The sequence below is a fragment of the Cryptomeria japonica genome, chromosome 5, assembly GCF_030272615.1.
Source record: "Cryptomeria japonica chromosome 5, Sugi_1.0, whole genome shotgun sequence".
In the NCBI taxonomy this organism is placed as follows: domain Eukaryota; kingdom Viridiplantae; phylum Streptophyta; class Pinopsida; order Cupressales; family Cupressaceae; genus Cryptomeria; species Cryptomeria japonica.
Window position 1 is genome coordinate 266,383,381 of NC_081409.1, and position 20,666 is coordinate 266,404,046.

Here is a 20,666-nt window from a genome sequence, read left to right on the forward strand (position 1 = left end):
GTGTTTTAGGTGCAACAAGTTTGGTCACTTTGCAAAGGATTGTTTGACAAGACTTAATCATCAAGGAGCAAACATCAATGAAGTCTCATCTCAGAAGGCGAATGAAGATAACTCCAATGGTTTTCTTTTCATATCAACATTATCAAACAATGTTCCTGCAGACAGTGATACATGGTTAATTGATAGTGGAGCCTCTCGACATATCATTGGTCATCGGGAGCACCTTTCTGATCTAGTGGAGAAAGAGTCACATCTCCAAGTCATTGTTGGGGATGATGCTCGCTACGTTGTAAGAGGAGTTGGTGCTACATCTCTAAAACTTGAATCTAGAGTTTATCTACACCTGAGTGATGTATTGTTTGTACCAAGGATCAAGAGGAACCTTGTGTCTATTTCAGCCTTAGAGGATAAGGGATATCAAATTGCATTTTCTGAAGGGAGAGTTCTTGCTTGGCCTAAGAACTCCAACATCAAGATTGCTCGTGTGATTGGAAATTGACATGTACAAACTCTCCACTCTCCCAGTTCAATCTCTTATTCATGATTCTTCTAGTTCCAACGAACTCTGGCACAGAAGACTTGGACATCTTCACTTCAGGGCTCTTCCATCTTTGGAGAAGATGGTAAAAGGTATTCCTAAACTTATTCATGTAAATGATGGTACTTGTAAAGGTTGTGCTATGGGTAAAAATATTAAAAGTCCTTTGCATAGCAGTGAAAGTAGGTCTAAAGAAATAATGTGGTCCAATCTCAATTCCATCCCTAAGTGGATGTTTGTATTATGTAACTTTTATAGATGACTACTCTAGGAAGGCTTGGATTTATTTTTTAAGGTCTAAAGAGTCTGATGAAGTCCTAGGTAGGTTTAAAGAGTTTAAAGCTCTTGTAGAAAATATCTCTGAAAAGAAAATTAAAATTCTAAGGTTTGATAATGGAGGTGAATACACCTCGGGTAGCTTTCGTGATTTCTGTATTGAGGCAGGGATCAAAAGGGAGTTATGTGTTCCTTACAACCCCCAACAAAATGGGGTTACTGAAAGGAAGAACAGATCTATAGTTGAAGCTACAAAAGCTATGATTCGTGATCAAGACCTTCAGAATTTTCTATGGGCAGAAGCCTCTAGAATAGTAGTGTATGTTCATAATAGATGTCCCCATCGGATATTACAAAATATGAATCCTGAAGAAGTCTTCTCAGGTATCAAGCCTGATATCAACCACCTGAGAATATTTGGTTGTCATGTGTATGTTCATATTCCCAAGGACAAGAGAACCAAGTTGGAGCCTTCTAGCAAGAGAGGAATATTTGTAGGCTACATTGAAACCTCCAAAGCCTACTGTATTTACATTCCTGGACAGAAGCAAATAGAGGTTAGCAGGGATATCACATTTGAGGAAGATATTGCATTCAGGAAATCAAAGGGCTCATGCATGGAGATAGATGATGAGACTCCTCAAGACATGGATGTTGATCATGCTCCTAAGATTCAGAGGGAGACTACATAACCTGATATGAGTAATGATCCAATTGAACCCTTGGATCCCACGGATGGGCCCAAAGATATTGTTATGTTATGAAAGAGACCTCTTTGGGCGTGAAACACTATGCAGGAAGCAAAACAGTTTGCTGCTCCTAGAGGAACATTCAGAGAAAGCAAAAGACCACAAAGATTTTCTAGTTATGTTGCATTAATGTGTAATCTTATTGAGTATGAACCTTCTAGTGTAGAGGAAGCCGCAAAACAACAAGTTTGGAAAGATGCAATGGATGAGGAGTAGCAATCCATTCTCAAGAACAATGTGTGGGATATTGTGCCTAGACCAAAAGGGAAGTCTGTTGTATCTTCCAAGTGGTTGTACAAGATAAAACATGTAGCTGATGGCAGCATTGAAAATTACAAGGCTAGATGTGTGGCTCATATTTTCTCTCAACAAGAGGGAATAGACTACGAAGAAACATTTGCCCCTATTGCTTGCTATACTCCCATTAGAACCATCATTGTCATTGCAGCAGCTAAGGGATGGAAGTTGCATCAAATGGATGTGAAGACTAGCTTTCTCAATGGTGTGATAGAAGAAGTCAACATCGAGCAACCTGAGAGGTTTGTGATTCATGGGAAAGAGTCACATGTGTGTAAATTGAAGAAAGCCCTATATGGTCTTTAATAGGCTCCTCGGGCTTGGTATGAAAGAATTGACAGATAATTAGTGGGTTTGGGTTTCTGCAAAAATGATGTTGATCCAAGCCTTTACTTCAAGGTATTCAATAGTGTGATGTTGATCTTGGTACTTTATGTTGATGACCTATTTGTTAACGGAGAAGATCATCTCATTGATAGATGTAAGGAGTTGACTTCCGAATTTGAGATGAAGGACTTAGGACTTATGCACTTCTTTCTAGGGTTGGAGGTGTGCCAAAGGCCCAATGGGATTATCCTAAGTCAAGGAAAATACACCATCAATATCTTGAAGAGATTTGGAATGACAGATTGTAAATCTATGTCCACCCCAATGGAAACTAACTTGAAGAAATTAAGGGAAGCTCCAGCTAGTTCAGATCTTGTGGACCCTACTATGTACAGGCAATTGATTGGGTCCCTAATGTATCTAGTTAACACTAGACCAGATATTTGCTATGCATTAAGTGCACTTAGCCAGTTCATGAGTAAACCTAGACAAATACATCTAGTTGCAGTCAAGCATATCTTGAGATACTTGTGTGGCACAATTGGATATGGCTTGAAATACTCTTCCAATGTGGACCTGATTCTTGAAGGATATTCTGAATCTGATTGGGCAGGGAGTGTTACTAATCGAAAGAGCACTTCTAGTTGTTGCCTCAGATTGGGATCCACTATGATTTCCTGGTGTAGCAGGAAGCAGTCTTCAATAGCTTTGAGCACTGTAGAGACAGAATGCATTGCAACATGTGTAACAACTCGTGAAGTAGTGTGGCTTCGTAAGGTCCTTGCAGGATTGTTTGGTCAATCATTGGAGCCTACAATCATACATTGTGATAACCAAAGTTGTGTAAAGCTTTCAATCAATTGAATATTTCATGATAGAACGAAGCATGGAGAGATTCAATACCACTATATCAAAGATATGGTACAAAGGAATGTTGTTCAGTTGAGATACATTTGTACTGAGGAACAAACGGCTAACATTTTCACCAAGCCTCTTGCGAAAGCTAAATTTGTGCATTTTCGAGGCAAGCTTGGAATTGTGGAAAATGAGGCTCTTGCTAAGAGGGAGTCTCAACATCAATAATTAATTAATATGTATTATAATGCATTCTTCTATGTGAGAGAAGTTTGAGGTATTAGCCCTTGTCATGCATTCTTCTCTGTGAGAGAAGTTTGAGGTATGAGCCCTTGTTATGCATTCTTCTCTGTGAGAGAAGTTTGAGGTATCAGCCCTTGTTGTGCATTATTCTCTGTGAGAGAAGTTTGAGGTTCCAGCCCTTGTTCCACTCTATGCGAGTAGGTATGGTGGATTCACCCTCTACGAGTAGGTATGGTGAATGTCATGTGAGAGAGTTCATGACTTAGCATTTGTTTATGCTCAACCTCTGGGAATAGCCATGATGGATATGACTATGTAACATAGATGTCGAGAAGAATTCCTCCCTAGCTAAGAGGGAGTGTTGATGTTTAGCGTCAATCGAGCTTCTTAAGGCCGATAGTATTTTCAAATGTGTGAAGGGCCGAATCGGCCTTGCACATTTTATATGCCTAATTTATTATTATTTCCACTAGTTGTATTAAAAGGACTTATTAATAAATACACCGATCACCCTTGGCATAAGACGTGATTATGAAGAGTCATGCTAACCGATGTCTAATGAATAAGACGTGTTGGTTAAGGCCGACTTTTGGTAAAAGTCGTGTTGCTTCATCATGTTGAGAATGGATATATAGACCAATGCATTACATCTCCTTTGGTATCTCGTGGTGATCATCAAGCAGATTGTATCATTCATTACAGTAGTTCGTGGTATTTATCTATAGTAGTTTGACATTCATCTCCTACAATCTAATAAACATCCATAGCAATTGTATGCTTACAGCAGATTGTATACATTGAACAAAAGTGTTCAATAAATTGTTTGATGCTAGGAGTGATACAAGTTCATTGTAAAGACAATGATATAAAAAATATCGTTGCTGGGTTTTTTCACCTTCAAGAGGAAGCTTTTCCCAAGATAAACTTTGTGTAGTTGTATTTGATTTACTGTCTATCTAATCTGATCATAAAACTACATATTTTAGTTTTATTTTTCATATTTTAGCTTTTTTAATTTATTTCATTGCTTTCCTTTTTCTTTTAATTCTATTTTCTTATTTTCCCCTTTGATTCCTTATGCTTTATTAATTCATTATCCTTTGACCTTGGTTCTTCTAACCTCCTTGAACCTTGTGCTATCCTCTCCCCTTCTACCCCCTCCAACCCTATTTAACCTTTATAGGTCTGCAATTTCACTCATTTTCATCCTACAGCTCTCATCCAGATGATGGATCATTGAGTATGATCCAAAACATTGATGCAAACAAAGTTTACAGTGTTAGACCTTGCCATGAGCATAGTCAAATTGATCCATTCACTCACTATTTTCTATAGAGCCAGATTGCAAATTTGGATTTGCTTCTACTGCTATTGGCCTGAATGAAACTCTCGATTACATTTAAATGTGAAGAGTTAACCATCTTAAAGCATTTTTCACAGTACCAATAATTCCAGATGAAACTGCACTGTTGAGAATATCTTGCATCAAGCATCAACCCTATCAACCAAAACCAATGATAGTTCCCGAGCTATTTATCTTCCTCCGGACAGCTGATCTCACATGGCATACATCTCGTAACAATTACATACTGCTAAATTGAAAATGCCAAGTTATATGCCCAAAACCAATTCCTCTAGTCAAATAAGATCATCCATGCAAAAGTATAGCTCGACAATAAAATGAAAGTAGACTTCCAAACTGCAACCTAGCTCTTTTTAGTTACATTTCATAGAAGAGCCTCATCATACCAGTATAACTCATTAAATCCATTAATTGTGAAACCTCAAGTTAGATACAACATTCTTGATCATTGCACATCTATTTGTTTGAACAAGGAAGCTACCATTTTTTTCTATTCAAATCATTAAATGTCAAATGAAAATGGCAAATGACAAATCATGATAACATTCAGCCTCTAATAATTGCTCCATGCATAGGGCTTTATTACAAGGCAGTCAACAGCAATTTTTGTTGCTTTTACAAAGGCTAGGTTGCATGGCAGCAGAAAAAGAAGCCACTACAATGGAAAATTTGGAAAAGATATACAATTAGCCATTGTACATAGAGCTAAATTCTCCAAATTTACACAATAACGGTATGCCTTCAGAAAACGCAAAGCTTTGATTAAATTAGTCCAAGCTAGTTAACACAAGTTGTGAACATCAATCAATCAGCTTCCACAAGCAAGGCATTCATCTTTGTTCTCCAATGAGCAAACCATTTGAGCCACTTTTGTTTCAACATCTTCAGTCACTGGCATGGAATTTTCCTGATGCAAGAACCAAAGTCCGTCGAAATCAAAATATCCAGTGCCCTACCCAAAAAGGGAGTCCTTTTATACAAATGCAAATAGCTCTGCTTCATTGAACAATGAGAACATACAGGAGCTGCCCAAACCAAATATTCTTAGATCTCAAATGCATACCTTTATGCTTGTTGTATCCACAGTAAACTTAATGGCATCTGCTGCAGCCCTTGACCGTAGATAATACATTCCAGTTTTCAAGCCCTGTCCATTACATATATCCAAATTGCAATCTCATAAATGAAAGAACATCACAAACATGCTTAACACATCATCAAAAATAAAGTGAAGTACAGATCTTGCTACAATAGAAAATCATGTATTACCTTAGACCATGCATAGAAATGCAGGGAGGTTAGCTTTCCAAAGTTAGGCTGGTCCATATGAATATTGAGGCTTTGACTCTGATCTATATAACAGCCACGCTCTGCTGCCATGTCCACCAAAGTCCGCTGTTTTAATTCCCATACAGTCCTGTTCAAATAGAGGACACATAAATCAGAAACAGTAGGAAATATTTGCCAAAAAATATTATTAGCTTGAAACATCAAATATTTCATCAACCTGTAAATAGCTTTGAGATCATTTGGAACCTCACTGATGTTTTGAACAGAACCACTATGATATATAACTTCGTTCTTTAAAGAAGGAGACCAGAGCCCCATCTCTGTCAAGTCATGAAGTAAGTGCTTGTTTACCACCACAAATTCTCCACTGTCCAATGTAACAGAAGTTGTCAGTCAATAATAGTTGTATCATTTGACAATACATTTTAAACTTGTAAGTTAAATAATAGAGAGCATAATTCTGAGACAAATGTACATTCATGATCACTTTTTTGAAACATGGAAGATTTGGAATGTCACATGTTGGCTTAATAATTATCTAAGAAATTATTGACTCCAAGAGCATAAATCTAGAATAAGTTTACCTTAACACCCTTCGGCTATAAATATTTGATGTATAGGGTTCAAAACACTCATTGTTCCCAAGAATCTGACTAGTGGATGCTGTCGGCATTGGAGCAACAAGAAGAGAGTTTCTCACACCGTGCTTTGCAATCATTTCTCTCAACATAACCCAATCCCAACGAGCAGAAGGTTTCACATCCCACATGTCTGGTTGAAGTATTCCCTATATTAGAAAAGAAAAGATCAGAACATCCAATTTGTACACTTTCAATTTCACATTGAAAACAAAAGTACATTCATAAAGCTGAACTTTCATTCATTGACTAACCTTGCTTACAGGACTCCCAAAGTAGGTTTCATAAGGACCTTCCTTTATAGCAAGCTCAGTTGATGCTTTCAAAGCATGATAGTAAATCGTCTCAAATATATCCCTGTTCAATTGTTTAGCCTGCATGCAGAGTTTGGGATTGGTAACAAACCCAAATAGATTATAAAGAAAAAAGGCACACATAAAGTCCATTTACACTATATGCCCATATCAACCAACCTCTTCTGAGTCAAATGGCATGCCAAGCAGTATAAAACTGTCAGCAAGACCCTGTACACCAATGCCAATTGGCCTGTGCCGCATATTTGACCGCTTTGCAGTTTCCACAGGATAATAGTTTACATCAATTATCTTGTTAAGATTGTAAGTCACAATTGATGTAACCTGTTTTAGCAAAAAAGCATTAGAAAGTCTTTACTTGCAAACAAACACAGGAAACACGCAGAACCAACACTTTGACAATAGAAAACAAATTGGAAATAAGTGACAATCAGGCTAACCTCTGCTAACTTATCAAAATCAAAATAGCGATTTCTGCATCCTCTGCTACCAACCAACTTAGAGGGCTGAGACTCATTGGGTACACCCTGGAAAGAGTGATATAAATCAGCTTCTCAAAATTATCAAGAATAAGGCCCCAAACAAGAACATTCATAGAAAATATACCTTCTCCTTCACATATCTAGACAAGGCAATTGATGCCAAATTACAGACTGCAGTTTCCGTTGGACTTGTAAATTCAACAATCTCTGTACAAAGGTTTGATGACTTGATAGTTCCTAGATTCTGCTGATTGCTTTTCCTATTGCACGTGTCCTAAACAGCCAAATAAATGCCAGCATAAATAGACAAATAAACATGTATTGGTCAAAGATAACACAACAATTACCAAATTACAAATGCAACTAGGATAAATGTATGCATACCTTAAATAGCATGTATGGATTCCCAGTTTCTATCTGAGCTTCCAAAATTGAAAACCATAGCTTGTGTGCTTGTATAATCTTTTTTGCCCTTCCCTGATTTTATAGAAACCCAACTATTATCATATGTTTCAGCTGATCCAAAAAAATATGACAGAATACCAAAAAACAAGTATACCTCTTGCTCATATTTCAGATAGAGCCTTTCAAATTCTTCACCCCAACAATCAGCAAGCCCAGGGGCTTCATTCGGACAGAACAATGCCCAAGTTGAATTCTCCTCAACCCTTTTCATAAAGAGGTCTGGCACCCAGAGTGCATAAAATAAATCACGTGCTCTGTTTTCTTCCTACAAGTCACATATCTATAAATCAGCCAAGGCACACCAAAAGCAAGCAGAGAGAGTTTTATGATTTGGAATATCCACTATATGATCCTTTCAGACATATAATGAAGTCTCAAAATATTTTCTTGGTTAAAATAAATCAGCACTGCACTGATTTTAAGGTTGTTACCTTCCCATGGTTCTTTCTCAACTCCAAAAACTCAAAAACATCAGCATGCCATGGTTCCAGGTACATAGCAAAAGCACCTTCATGAGACAGCACATTAGTGGCTCAGAACTCCCATCACTCTTTGTTCCAATATTATACAAAGATTTTGGAAAGAAAATTAAGCTGTAAATACAATACCTTTCCTCTTGCCTCCACCTTGATCGACATATCGAGCAGTGTCATTGAATACACGCAGCATGGGTACAATTCCATTTGATGTCCCATTTGTTCCTCGAATATAACTACCAGTTGCACGAATATTATGAACTGAGATGCCAAGCCCTCCAGCTAATTTACTGATTACAGCACATTCCTTCAAAGTATCATATATCCCCTCAATACTATCATCTTTCATGCATACAAGGAAACAGCTACTCAACTGCCATAAAAAAGCAAACAAATAATATAATTGATCGCATCTGAATCTGGAAATGCATAACATATTAATTCTACATTCAAATATAAACCAGGAGCCCTTACCATCTACAAGTATTCCCAAATTCAAAAAACAATAAATTGCAATCAGGACTTGCTCTTCACACTTTTCTCATGTTAATATAGAGACCTTTTCCAAAAGAAAAACAAAATCCAACCAACCAAACAGAAATAGGCAAACCTGTGGCCTTGGCGTTCCAGCATTGAAGAGGGTAGGAGAGGCATGAGTAAACCAACGTTGTGACATTAAATGGTAGGTTTGGATGGCTGAATCAATGTCATTTTTATGAATTCCAACAGAAACTCTCATTAACATATGCTGAGGCCTCTCAACAACAACCCCATTATCTTTCAAGAGATAAGACCTCTCAAGAGTCTTAAATCCAAAGTAATCATAATCAAAATCCCTGTCATAAATGATCTCACTGTCCAAACGGGCAGCATTCTGAAAATCAAAGAGAAAAAACTCACATACCATACACTAACACAGTTATAAAAACTAAGATTTTACTTATGCATATTTCTCAAATTAACTAAAACATAATTATCTAATGGGATAGGAAAGCTCTAAACAGAAATTAGTACTTGCCTTCATAATGATCTCATAAACATCATCTGCAATCAAAGGAGAATCCAGGCCAGACCGCTGATTAACATGCCTATACATTTGCTTTATCCTGCAACACCACCAAGTACAAAGTGCTAAATGCCATTAGCCATAGAAGGTGAAATACAGAGTTTCTGAACCCAACAAGTATAAAAGCATGAGAAAAAAAGGACTTACGTCTCAGAAAATGATTTTTTGGTGTTTTTGTGAAGATTGGAAACAGTTATTCTAGCAGCCAGCTGCAAAATGAAAGTAGACCTTAAGGCATCTATAGCAGCATGAAATGAAGACAACATTAATTTTGAAGCAGAAAACTCACTTGGGCATAATCAGGATGGTTTGTAGTCATAGCAGCTGCAGTTTCAGCAGCCAATTCATCTAGCTGACTTGTGGTAACACCTTTGTAAACACCGGCACAGACCTTTTGGGCAACCAAGACAGGATCACAATGCTCTGTATTCAGTCCATAACTCAACTTTTTCAACCGTGCAGTAATCTTGTCAAAGTGCACCGCCTCCTGCCTACCATCTCTCTTGATCACATACATAGTTGCTTCCTTTGAAATCAAAAAGCTAAGACACTTGGTTTGAGTATACAATTCAAATCAGCTCCTTATGCCAAAAACTCTGTCCAATAAACTGTGCTTGAAACTGCAGATCAGAAACATTCTCATTTTAATCAGGAGTTAAAAATGCTATGCTAGACTTTTAAATAGGTATTTACAAGGGCAATACCCAAAACACAGACCAGGCAAGGAAAGAAAACTGAACACTATCATGAGAACATGATTCAACAAATAGAAACTACCATTTCAATCAGGAGTTAAAATTGGTGTGCTAGATTTTCAAACGGGCATTTACAATGGCATACCCAAAATGCAGGCCAGGCAAAGAAAGAAAACCAAAAGCCATCATGAGAACAGGATCCAACAAATGGTAACTACCATCTCCCATTTTAATGCCCTGCAAAATTCTGGGACTGGGAAACACAATTACTACAAAGAGTGACTGAATGACATTTATTCATGAAAACTGGCCTATGTTACCAGTCCAAAAAAAGAAAAAGAAAAAAAAAAGGTGCATAGTTATCCATCCATATTTCCACATCTTAAAATAGTAGTGCATGCTTGCAGCACACTACATCAAAGGCAGCCCACAACCTCCCCCAAGGTTTACCAGTCTAATGTTTAGAGGTAATTCTAGAAAAAGGTTCTAAAAACTGCCACTAATCTGAGTCTTTGAGATCATTTGAGACCATTTTGCCCAAAAGGGCTCTTAAATATATAGTCAAAAACATCTAATAGTCTTTTTGGGGTTGCTGAAAGACAACAAACTTAACAAGAAAAACTGTATTTAAACAAGCTTAGCGTGAAAAAAACCCACATAACCCCTCTTTTGTGCCTGTAAAATTTAATATTTCTGTGTACAACAACAAGAATGCAATAGTCTTGCCTACACACACAAAGACAAATTACAAGCAAAGCCTAACTTAAGCCAGCAACATGTATAGCCCCTGTTAAGATTTTTCTAGCAACCCAAACTCAAACCTAGGAAGGAATTACTTATGAAATTAGGTATAATCCGTTAATACCTGCACCACAAGAATAACTTGCTAAATCAGTTCACAATCCCAATATGAGATTTATCTGGCAACCCAAATTCAAACTTAGATAGCTAATCAGCACCTGTCCACAGGCTGGGGTGATTACTCCAAAATTATATGTAATCCCTGGGAGATTGTGGTTCAGTTTAGACAACTGGCGTGTACCCCTCATTGGAACTTTCTCCAGCAGCTGGATCCAAAGTTGGGTAACTAATGAGCATAGGACTATACTGCCCACGAAACTGAAACAATTCCTCGTGAAACTAGGTGGAATCCCTGTGCCACAGGAATCTTTTAACCCAACAACCAATATATATCCTCCACCGGAGATTCAATCTCTGGATCACTAGGATTACGTGGGCCGACAGCCAATGCATGTTCCCTGCTGGAGCTCTCTTCAGTAGCAAAAATTCAAAAGCGGGGCAGCTAAATAAAGCAACGTTACATTTGACGCTCAGCCTCGCCATCTCAAAACAGAGAATAAGAAAAACCAAAAGCCAAATAAACAAACAAATTTGTAATTGAAAGACAAAATGAAAGAAGAAATAACTCTCATATCAATATTCCTCAAACCAAAATAGCCCACAAAAGACAGGAAAACAGAAGCACTCTCGCGATACATCTGAAATGAGCTGGAAGCACCCAAGCCGAAAGCAGACAGTGAATGATTCCGTAAATCTGAAAATAAGCAGTGGTGCCCAGACTGATATTGGACTTATTTTCATATTTTTCAAACGGGCGTTTTGTCAAACAGGTCGAATGAAAGCCAAAAACACAGACACACAGGATAAAGATATCAACCTTTAAAAAAACACAAGGTAATGGAGTAAAGAATTACTCACAGAATAGACTTGAACCGACAGAATGCTTGAGAGAAGAGAAAAGGAAGCGTTTTTCGAGCTCCTCTGCCTTTAGCCTGCCGCCTCTGCTGCTCCTTTCTTTGCTAGTGTTCACTTAAAAATGCAATCCTCCTTTTATCGTTTCATTTATTTGTCTTCTTGTGAATTGGTTTTTATCTACTCATTTCCCTCCCTGATTCAAACCTTGAATTCCAAGAAATTTGACAATTGAAACTATTCCCGCCAAAGACTAAATCAGGAGACTACGTGCAGGGATTTAGTTTATTCTTTGGTGAGAGTTAAGAGGGTGGATTAGTCTCATGCCGCTGTTTATCTGGGACTTTTTTTGGTTTAAATGTTAATGCACTCCTTGCCTTATATAAAATTTTTGAACTAAACCTAAAGTATAATTTAGGGTAAGGTTCTATGGAGGGGGCTTCCTAGCAATTTAAGTAGGTGTTAGGAATATTTTGAAGTATGTTGTTCTATAAATTCACTAATGCATTTCAGCTTAAAAGTTTAAGTTAGAAAGGTGGTGGTCTTATGAAGAATGTTATAAATAAAAAATTAATAAGGCTCAGTCTCATGAGAGGCTTACTTAAAAAATTATTAGTAAGTTTGGGGTTCCATGGAGAGTTGCTTCCTAAAAAAATTAATAATAAGGCCAGGGCTTCCTAAAAAAATTATTAATAAGGTTGAGGTTAAGGCTGAGGTTAAGGATGGGATTTCATGGAGGTAGGCTTTCATTAGGTGTTAGTGAGAGATTTTAAGATTATTTTAGAGCTAGTGGTCTGGTGAATTTTCTATTGAGATTTAAGATTAAAATACTAAGCTCCAATTTTATAAAAGTTGGTGGTCTCATGAATTTTATTATTTAGCACATTCAATTGAACAAATTAAATAAATATGAAATAACAAAAACATTAATTGAGAAAATTTTGAAAAACTTCAAATTGTTGACAATTGTAGAAAAAGAGCCTAGTGGGGCAATTTCTAGCCCCCCACCTTTTCCACGTGCTCAAATTTGAAGCCCTAGAAAGTAGGGGTTGCTATTCTTTAGGAAAATGTTCCAAATAATTCTCTAGTAATTTTTTTATTTTTGGGGGGGTTCTAGGGACCTCTTAATCCTTAAGGATAGATTCTCAAGCCAAAAAAATTTGCTACATGACTATTTAGAATCTTTTTATGATAAATAGGAACTACAACTTCTATGCTTGTATATTTGAGCAAGTGAAAATGGGGTGGGACTTGAAATTGCCCCACCGACTTAGGAATATTATCTACCACTTGTCAATCATCTAAATTCATAGTTTTGTTAAAAAAAAATGAAGGCAAAAATATATGTTTTTACTTTTCTTTTTTTATCTTTATACTTTACATAGAGTTTTGAAGACTAGCTACAGTGTTATACCTCGTTTCATGACTTACAAATACTTTTAACTTTCATGTTAATGTGTGTGTAATTATGTTTACCATCACGATTTTGTAAGCGACGAATGTTTTGATATGAACATAATATGACTTGAATGTTTCATTCATGATTAGAGCAATATGATTGTTACCAAATTTGTTTGAATGTTTACAATGTCGTGTATGTAATGGGCTAACTACTCTTGTGATTACAAAGTTGGATGCAGATCCACCTTGCCCTCTAGGAAGGAGAGGGAGAGTATCACCAAATAAAGGATTATAGACTTCATGAGTGGACAAGTATGCAATATGAGTTTCATCACACACCATCATGTAGGTTTCATGTCACAAATGGCAAGTAGTCGAGTGTCTTGTTTTAGAGTATCTTATATCTCCTCGAGTTTAGTGTTCTCTTGAGCTTGTGTCAATCTTTTGCCTAAGGTCTAGCGCTACACTTTGGTCAAGTAAAGAAACCCCTCCCCCCTTCTCTCACTCGAGCCCCCGTCTAGACCAACATTCATTAAGTGCTCATTGTTTAAAGTTGATGTTTATGTTACTATATCAATTACTTTGATATATGCATATATTATGTAAATCTATATGTATGTATGAATATATGTATATGTATATATTTATGGATACATATATGTACATATGTGTATACATATATGTAAATATGTATGTGTATGTATGAAGATATGTATATGTATATATGTTTGAATATGTATATACACACACACATATATGAAGCTACATGTGTGTGTGTGTGTGTGTAGAGAGAGAGAGAGAGAGAGAGAGAGAGAGAGAGAGAGAGAGAGAGAGAGAGAGAGAGAGAGAGCATATACTATGTATGTTTGTGTATATATGTGTATTTTTTATATATTAAATAAAACTAAAATATAAATATCCATGTGGCACTAATACCAAACATGAATGTATCATATTATTTCAAATGTTAATAAAGGAAAGTTTTGGCGGGTAAGGCCACACCATGATTCACTATTTTGAAGTGATTTGTTTTGTAGTTTAAGAAAACAAAAAAAATCATCATGCCATAGTTTATTGTTATTGTGTTGTTTTTTGTTGCGATATACTTGATCCTTTTTGGTAGTTTTTGAAAGGATATTTAGTTTTGATTGAGCATTTGATGTTATGAAAGCCATGATGGAGCCAATAATTGGAAAGAGTGGAGCGATAATCTAGGAGGATACACTTAATATTTCTTTTAGGTTTTCAAAGACCGAATGGTTGATTTCATTACGGTTTGGAGAGTGATGTTTTCTTTCAAAACTGTTTCATATTATATAAAATAAAAATTCATTATTATTGCCATGCCAAGAGAGTAAGTTTGGATTCGTTATATACAATAGAAATTTGTTATACAATAGAAAGTCATTATTATTCCCATGTCAAGAGAGTAAGTTATTATACGATTGGAACGCATTCAACTACTAGGTCCCTTCCCCTATCTTGCAAATTATTTTTCATCTATCTTACACAATATAAAGTAAAGTCATTAATAGCTCCATGTGGAGAGGGAGTCAGAGATCGTCTGTTGTAAACCATTCTAAAAAATTCTTTCATCTGACACAATAGAAGAAGAGTTTCTATTATCTTTGGGAGTCTTCATTTTTATAGAGATAAATTGCTTTTCTCTTTTGGGACTTTGATAGAAAGCTTATCATTTTCTTCTTGGCAAATAATGTGCAGAAGAAAATATTATGATGACTATTGCTAGTATGATGTGCATGAGCAAAGGTTTCTGAGAAGAGTCTTGACATGATTTTTCGACTGTGAGAGGCGATAGAAGGGGGGAAGTTATTTGCATGTTTAGGGTATTTGAGTAGTGATTTTAATTGCAAGGAAAGACATGGTTTTGAAACTATGTATTTCATACATTACATAAAGAGAAACTAGCTATCTAAGCATCATTGATGCTATATTATTTTGTCACTATGAGCTTAGTACAACTATAGTAATACTTTCCATTTAATCATTTATTTCTTGCCATTTGAAAATATTGGTCTCGAATTATTTTAATCATGGGAAATACTAATAAAGTTATGCATTCAATGAGGTATGTACATCAATACAAAGAGTATAATTATGTTCAAGAACCCCCTCTTATCTTTGTTCATTTCAAACATTTCACAATACTCTTGTAAACTAACCAAACTTTGACTATGGTTAGTGAACAACTTGCATCTCATAAAACATGTTGAGTTTTTCCTATTTTTGTCCAATAATGAACTGTATTGAAATGGTAACCCACTTTTGTCTTGCATATATGTCTCTTTTAACTAGTCTACACCCCAACAACTTGTTGGAATCTACATGTATTGAGTTAGTTTCTCTTCATTAATTTTGTTAATGGTATCATGACATCAAAGTCTATCATTCGGAAGCTTTAAACATACATATGTATGATATTCCATTATTGACACAGACATAATGCTTTATTTAGTATTGACTTCATGACTATATTAACTAAATGGTCTCTATGAGAACAGTTGTATAAAATTCTATTATTTACTCAATTAGTTGAAATGAGTATCAATAAACCTTTAATGACATAATGTAAGATCTAAATATTGTTTATATATTCATATAAAAAAATTTGGTAACCATAGGGCATCCCCGCGATCCAAGCCAAGCGCCCAACCTACCCTACCTTGGGCTTACTTACTGCCAAGTTGAGGTTCAGGAAGGGGCAAGCTTGAGGCGAGACTAATCCATGGGGATGAACCAAGCAACCCACCTACCAGGCATATTGGGTGAAATCCAAGCCTCGAAGTTGAACCCAAAACCAATGGGGAGCAAACCCATGGCCCAAGCCAACTTTGCTACCCGTGCAAGCTTATATATTCATACAAATATATAGATATAATTATACAGTATTTAGTTTTGTATCTATATTTATATGAGTATATAAATATCATGCAATGAATATTGAAAGGTCCATGTTTTGTCCACTTGTCATAGATGCATAGCATACTTGTTAATGGGGTTCGCCCTACAATGCAACGACAATGTTGCAAGTCGTGTTGATACGGCGTTCCCGGTTTGAATCTCTTGCAAGTCACGTTGGTCATGGCGGTTTGTTCGTGTGCCCAGTGTGTTTGGCAGGTGGGTTGTGGCGGTTGGTAGTGTGTGGTTTTCGGCGAGTCCTTTCTCCCACGATGATGTTGTTGGTCATGGTGTTCATGCCACTTCGTGTGCTCCTGACGGTGATTGGTTGGATATGGCGTTCATGCCTTCGTCTGATCCCAATGGCTCCTCGACTTGTGTTGATTGTTCCTTGTTGGCGCTAACTCTGCGTTGTGTTTGAACCATTACAATTTGTGGTAGCAAGCATGTGATTTGAACTAGGAACTTGTATTCAAAGTGATGAGGAGAGAAGCATGGAGAGATAAGGTGAGTGGAGTGATAAGGATAATGGAGTGGTGAGGAGAGAAGTATAGAGAGATAAGGTGTGCATGGAGCGATAAGGTGAGTTGAAGTGGATCAATAAGGGGAGATGCATGGAGACAATTGCAATATTTAGAATGAAGGTGTTAATACCTCATCATGATGTACTTAGGGATGGGGTCCCCCTTGTGACCCCACTGGTCCAAGCTCCAGTCAAAAGCAATTACCGATCAAAAAAAACAAAAAGCATACTTTAGTTAATCTTTTATGGCATAAGTACCATAGACTTTAGTTATAGTTTGACTTATTATGCTATTAAGCTCTCATACGATCACTCTTAATATGTTTAGATAATGGATTTGAATTTATGATACATATATGCTTATAATTGTGCATGTGATTGATGTGAATGGGTAATTGTTGTGATTTCGCAATGTTGTGTTTGCTAACTTGATCTACAACATTCTAATTTGATCGGAAGCAATTGTTCATGTAGTCGATAAATGTTCTAGTTCCTGCAACCAAAGGTAGAGTTATCTTTGAATCGAATAAAGGTAGTTCTAAGTGTTTTGAGCTATTGAAGAAAGATACTCATACATAGACTTCTTCCATGACAATCCTAATTACTCATAGGTGTGTTATTTAATAGCTCGTTATAATATTTTGAGTGGACGTTTACGTCTTGAATTAGTTATGTGTTTCAGTCCTAATAGGACTCTTAGTCAGTTTGTGTTGTAAATATCTCCCTATATTTGGGGATCGAGCAATAGTTAGTTAGAATATTGAGTTGTAAATTTGAAGATATAAATGAGCCCAAGTGCAACCTGAAAAAGGTTAACGATGTTGTGATTGCTATAACGTCTCATTTTCTATAAGACGTGCATGTTTGTGATGAAAAAATAAATAGCAGTGTTCTTCTAAATTAGTTGTGTAACCTTGTGACGAGTACTTACCCAAGGGAGCCCACTCGAGGTGAGAATACCCTTAGTTTAGTTAGTTTTGTTTATGGGTATAGTTTAAGTAGATCTTTCTAGTTTGGTTTACTATTGGATTTACATGACAAATATAGTTCTTAATTGTTTATTAATTTCTTGTAGCAGTTTGTATTTTGATTTGATTAGATAGTGTAAGTGACAGTTCATAGATGTTCTTGCTTTAATTATTTAACATAAGATTATCATCTTCTACTTTCATTGTGCTTGTTATTTCGTTGGCATTTTGTTGTCAATTATAATAGTTTTCAGTAGTTGTTTTCCTGCACTTTCACTACAAATTTGCTACTAATGTAGGATAAGATAAGTTCATAATGCACGTACTGTGTTGTCCCATTTCAAGTTATACAACCCCTAGTTTGACAAGTAAATGCAACCTCTAAGCCATGAAGGATTTCTTAGTGTGGAAATTTGGATATTTCATCCACACGTTCTCAAATTTGAATGGGCTCTTATATTTTTTTTTATCCCCCAATATTTTTGATCTCAATGGAAAGTGATCAGACCTAGAACATCGAAGAACCTAACAATCAAAACCAAATGAAAATCTAGCAAGATCCCCAAAATAGAAGAAATGGTTAAGCTTCTCTACAATGTGACGCAAACCTATATGTTTGTTTGTCCATGTATAATTGTAGTCGGAGGAGTGGATTTCCATCAAATTGCTCCTTTCCAACCACTTAGAAAAACATTTTTGACTGATTATCCCTACCAATTTGCTTAGATTTCTCATTATTGTGTAGTATGGCGTTAAAGTCTCCTCCTAAGACGAAGTGTTGATTGGCATAGAGTGTATGAATATATCCAACATCCATAATTCTCTTTTTTTTTTAATGCAAGCATTCGATCCATGGACATTGATAAGGATGAAGGTTAAGTAGAGTCGATGCTCTTGACTTTTAGCTTAACCAATTTGTGCCTCATCTAATTTATCCATGCTCTTTGTCTAAGGGCTCCAAAGTGTGGCCAAATCACTAGAGGATCCATAAGCCTGGATTGAGAAACCTTGCCATTTTTTAAGCTTCATGTTAAACATGTCAAAGTCAACATTAGTCATTTTAGTCTCTTGTAGTAAAATGATAGTTCCTTGTGCTAGTTTCAATCTACACTTGACTAAGAGATATTCGTTAGGGACGTTTAAGCCCCTAACATTCCATTTAATGAGCTTCATGGCTCCTTATGAAGGGGGGCTCCCTTCGTTGACTTGAGTAACCATGATATCTTTACTATACCCTTAGCTTCTTCATACATGGCTCACTTCTCTTGGTGATACTTTCATACTAGTGGTTTCTTTTTTCCACAATCAAGAGTCGTTTTGTGGTTGGATTCTAACATATGCCCAATTTCACAACACTTTCTCCCACTGGATCTTCAATGACAAGGTCTATCGAAGCCTCATAAAGCATATTATGTTCCTTTTCTACCATTTCTTAATCTTCAATCTCCGCTAGATGGTCTCCCATTGATAGTGGATCTGGATCGAGGAAAGAGCCAAAACCTTAAATAATCTCTTGATTTGGCATGACATTGTCCATTAGGTCACAAGCTTCATCCATTATCTATTCATCCATATCTGGGGGAGGGAGCTCATCATTTTCATGTGATTCCACTTGAAGCCCTAAATCCTTTAGTATTGACTCTAGTCCAGAATGAGGGGGATTTTTTCTATTGTCTTCAAACACATTTAATATTGTATTCTTCTCTTGGACCTTCATCATATGGCTTCCAAGTTCTTGCTTTTCTACACTTGGCTATGGTGCCTTTGTGATGCCCTTTTCCTTATGCATCGGGGATCTATCTACCTTTGTCTTCTCTTTCACAAGTTCCTGCTCTCTGAATTTTTGAGTTGATTTTTCGCATGCTAGGTCTCCATTATCCATTTGAATCTCGTCCTTCATAGCCAAGACTGGGTGAACTCACAATGTTGGTTCCCACTTTTTTGCACATCCTGATTTTTGTTGAAATCATACTTTTTATAGAAAATATAATGATCTAAGCATTAAGAGGTCCCATTTGAAGTAATTAATTGAAGAGTTAGATAAAAGGCTATTAGATCAAAAATTATAGGATAGAACCTCTCTGCTTCTAAATCATACTTGCAATGGAGTCTCCTTTGCATCTATCAAATGTTGATAAAAACCCAATTTTAATTACATTAGCTTTTGGGGGGTCAAATGAATTCAGTTAGAAGTGTTGTTTTTTTAAGTATTTATCCCTTATCATAAGCTTTCCAAATAGTATAATTTTTAATATATTTAATTTCATTAATATATATTTTATTTTATTTCTTATGAATGTAGGGTTTTCACTGAACAAGAACTTCTTTATTCAATACTTATGGAAAAATAGTAAACGTCACCCAAAAAATTCTGAAAAATATTTACGCACTAGGTATTGAAGTCCTCTTTCCAACAAAAAAAAAATGATTTTCGTTACATATACAACGAGTTATGTAATATCAAATGGACATATGTCAAGATTACAGTTAACTCGACTTCAAATATTAATAAAATGTGAAATATTGAAGATAATGTTACAAAACCAATTGCAAACACTAGATATGGAGGTTACAAAACCAAATTCAAAATAATCACATTCATATCTATTATAGAAAAAAAATTAAGGTATACAGAGTGAGTATCACTCTTTAAAATTGTTGTTTTTTGAAAAAAAAACTAGTTTTCGAGGGAGATAGAAAAATGGAAGCAAATTGATTCTAAAAATTATCAAAAAAATATTTTTAGAATCTAAATACAAAATGACACAAATCACTAGTTCACATCATCTACAAATTCCTTACGGTTTAGAAGTAATAGGTGTTTGAATCTAAAGTTTTTTTGTTTTTTTTTCTGAAAATGAATATTGTAGTGTCAAAGTTGGCAAAAAAGTGTAACCCACTATTGTGGGTTCACCCGACTACTACTATTTTCCCTTTTCTGGTGGATTCCATCTCTTTGTCAATTAGGTTTGGTGTCATATCTTTTTCCTACCCTTGATCCACCACTTTCTCTTTCAGCCTGTGTTTTTTTCTTCCAGTTTTCATTTTTCTCCTTAACACAATTCTTC

At 36.0% G+C, this 20,666-nt stretch overlaps 1 protein-coding gene across 2 annotated transcripts; it reads right to left on the reverse strand.

Annotated features, from left to right (window-relative positions):
- Positions 1–5,031: 5,031 nt before the first annotated feature.
- Positions 5,032–12,121, reverse strand: LOC131035219 (ribonucleoside-diphosphate reductase large subunit). Of its 2 annotated transcripts, XM_057966878.2 has the most exons (18): positions 11,794–12,117; positions 9,669–9,999; positions 9,527–9,588; positions 9,332–9,419; positions 8,924–9,187; positions 8,446–8,686; positions 8,269–8,345; positions 7,932–8,102; positions 7,757–7,849; positions 7,497–7,646; positions 7,331–7,417; positions 7,050–7,214; positions 6,831–6,950; positions 6,523–6,725; positions 6,156–6,305; positions 5,918–6,065; positions 5,712–5,795; positions 5,032–5,555 (listed from the first exon to the last, which is right to left on the reverse strand). In XM_057966878.2, the coding sequence occupies exons 2-18, from the start codon at positions 9,894–9,896 to the stop codon at positions 5,457–5,459; spliced, it is 2,430 nt and encodes an 809-aa protein (XP_057822861.1). In that variant the 5' UTR covers positions 9,897–9,999; positions 11,794–12,117; the 3' UTR covers positions 5,032–5,456. The 2 variants fall into 2 exon arrangements, with proteins under 2 accessions (XP_057822861.1, XP_057822860.1); XM_057966877.2 differs by having other exon boundaries at positions 5,918–6,305; positions 11,794–12,121.
- Positions 12,122–20,666: the final 8,545 nt, after the last annotated feature.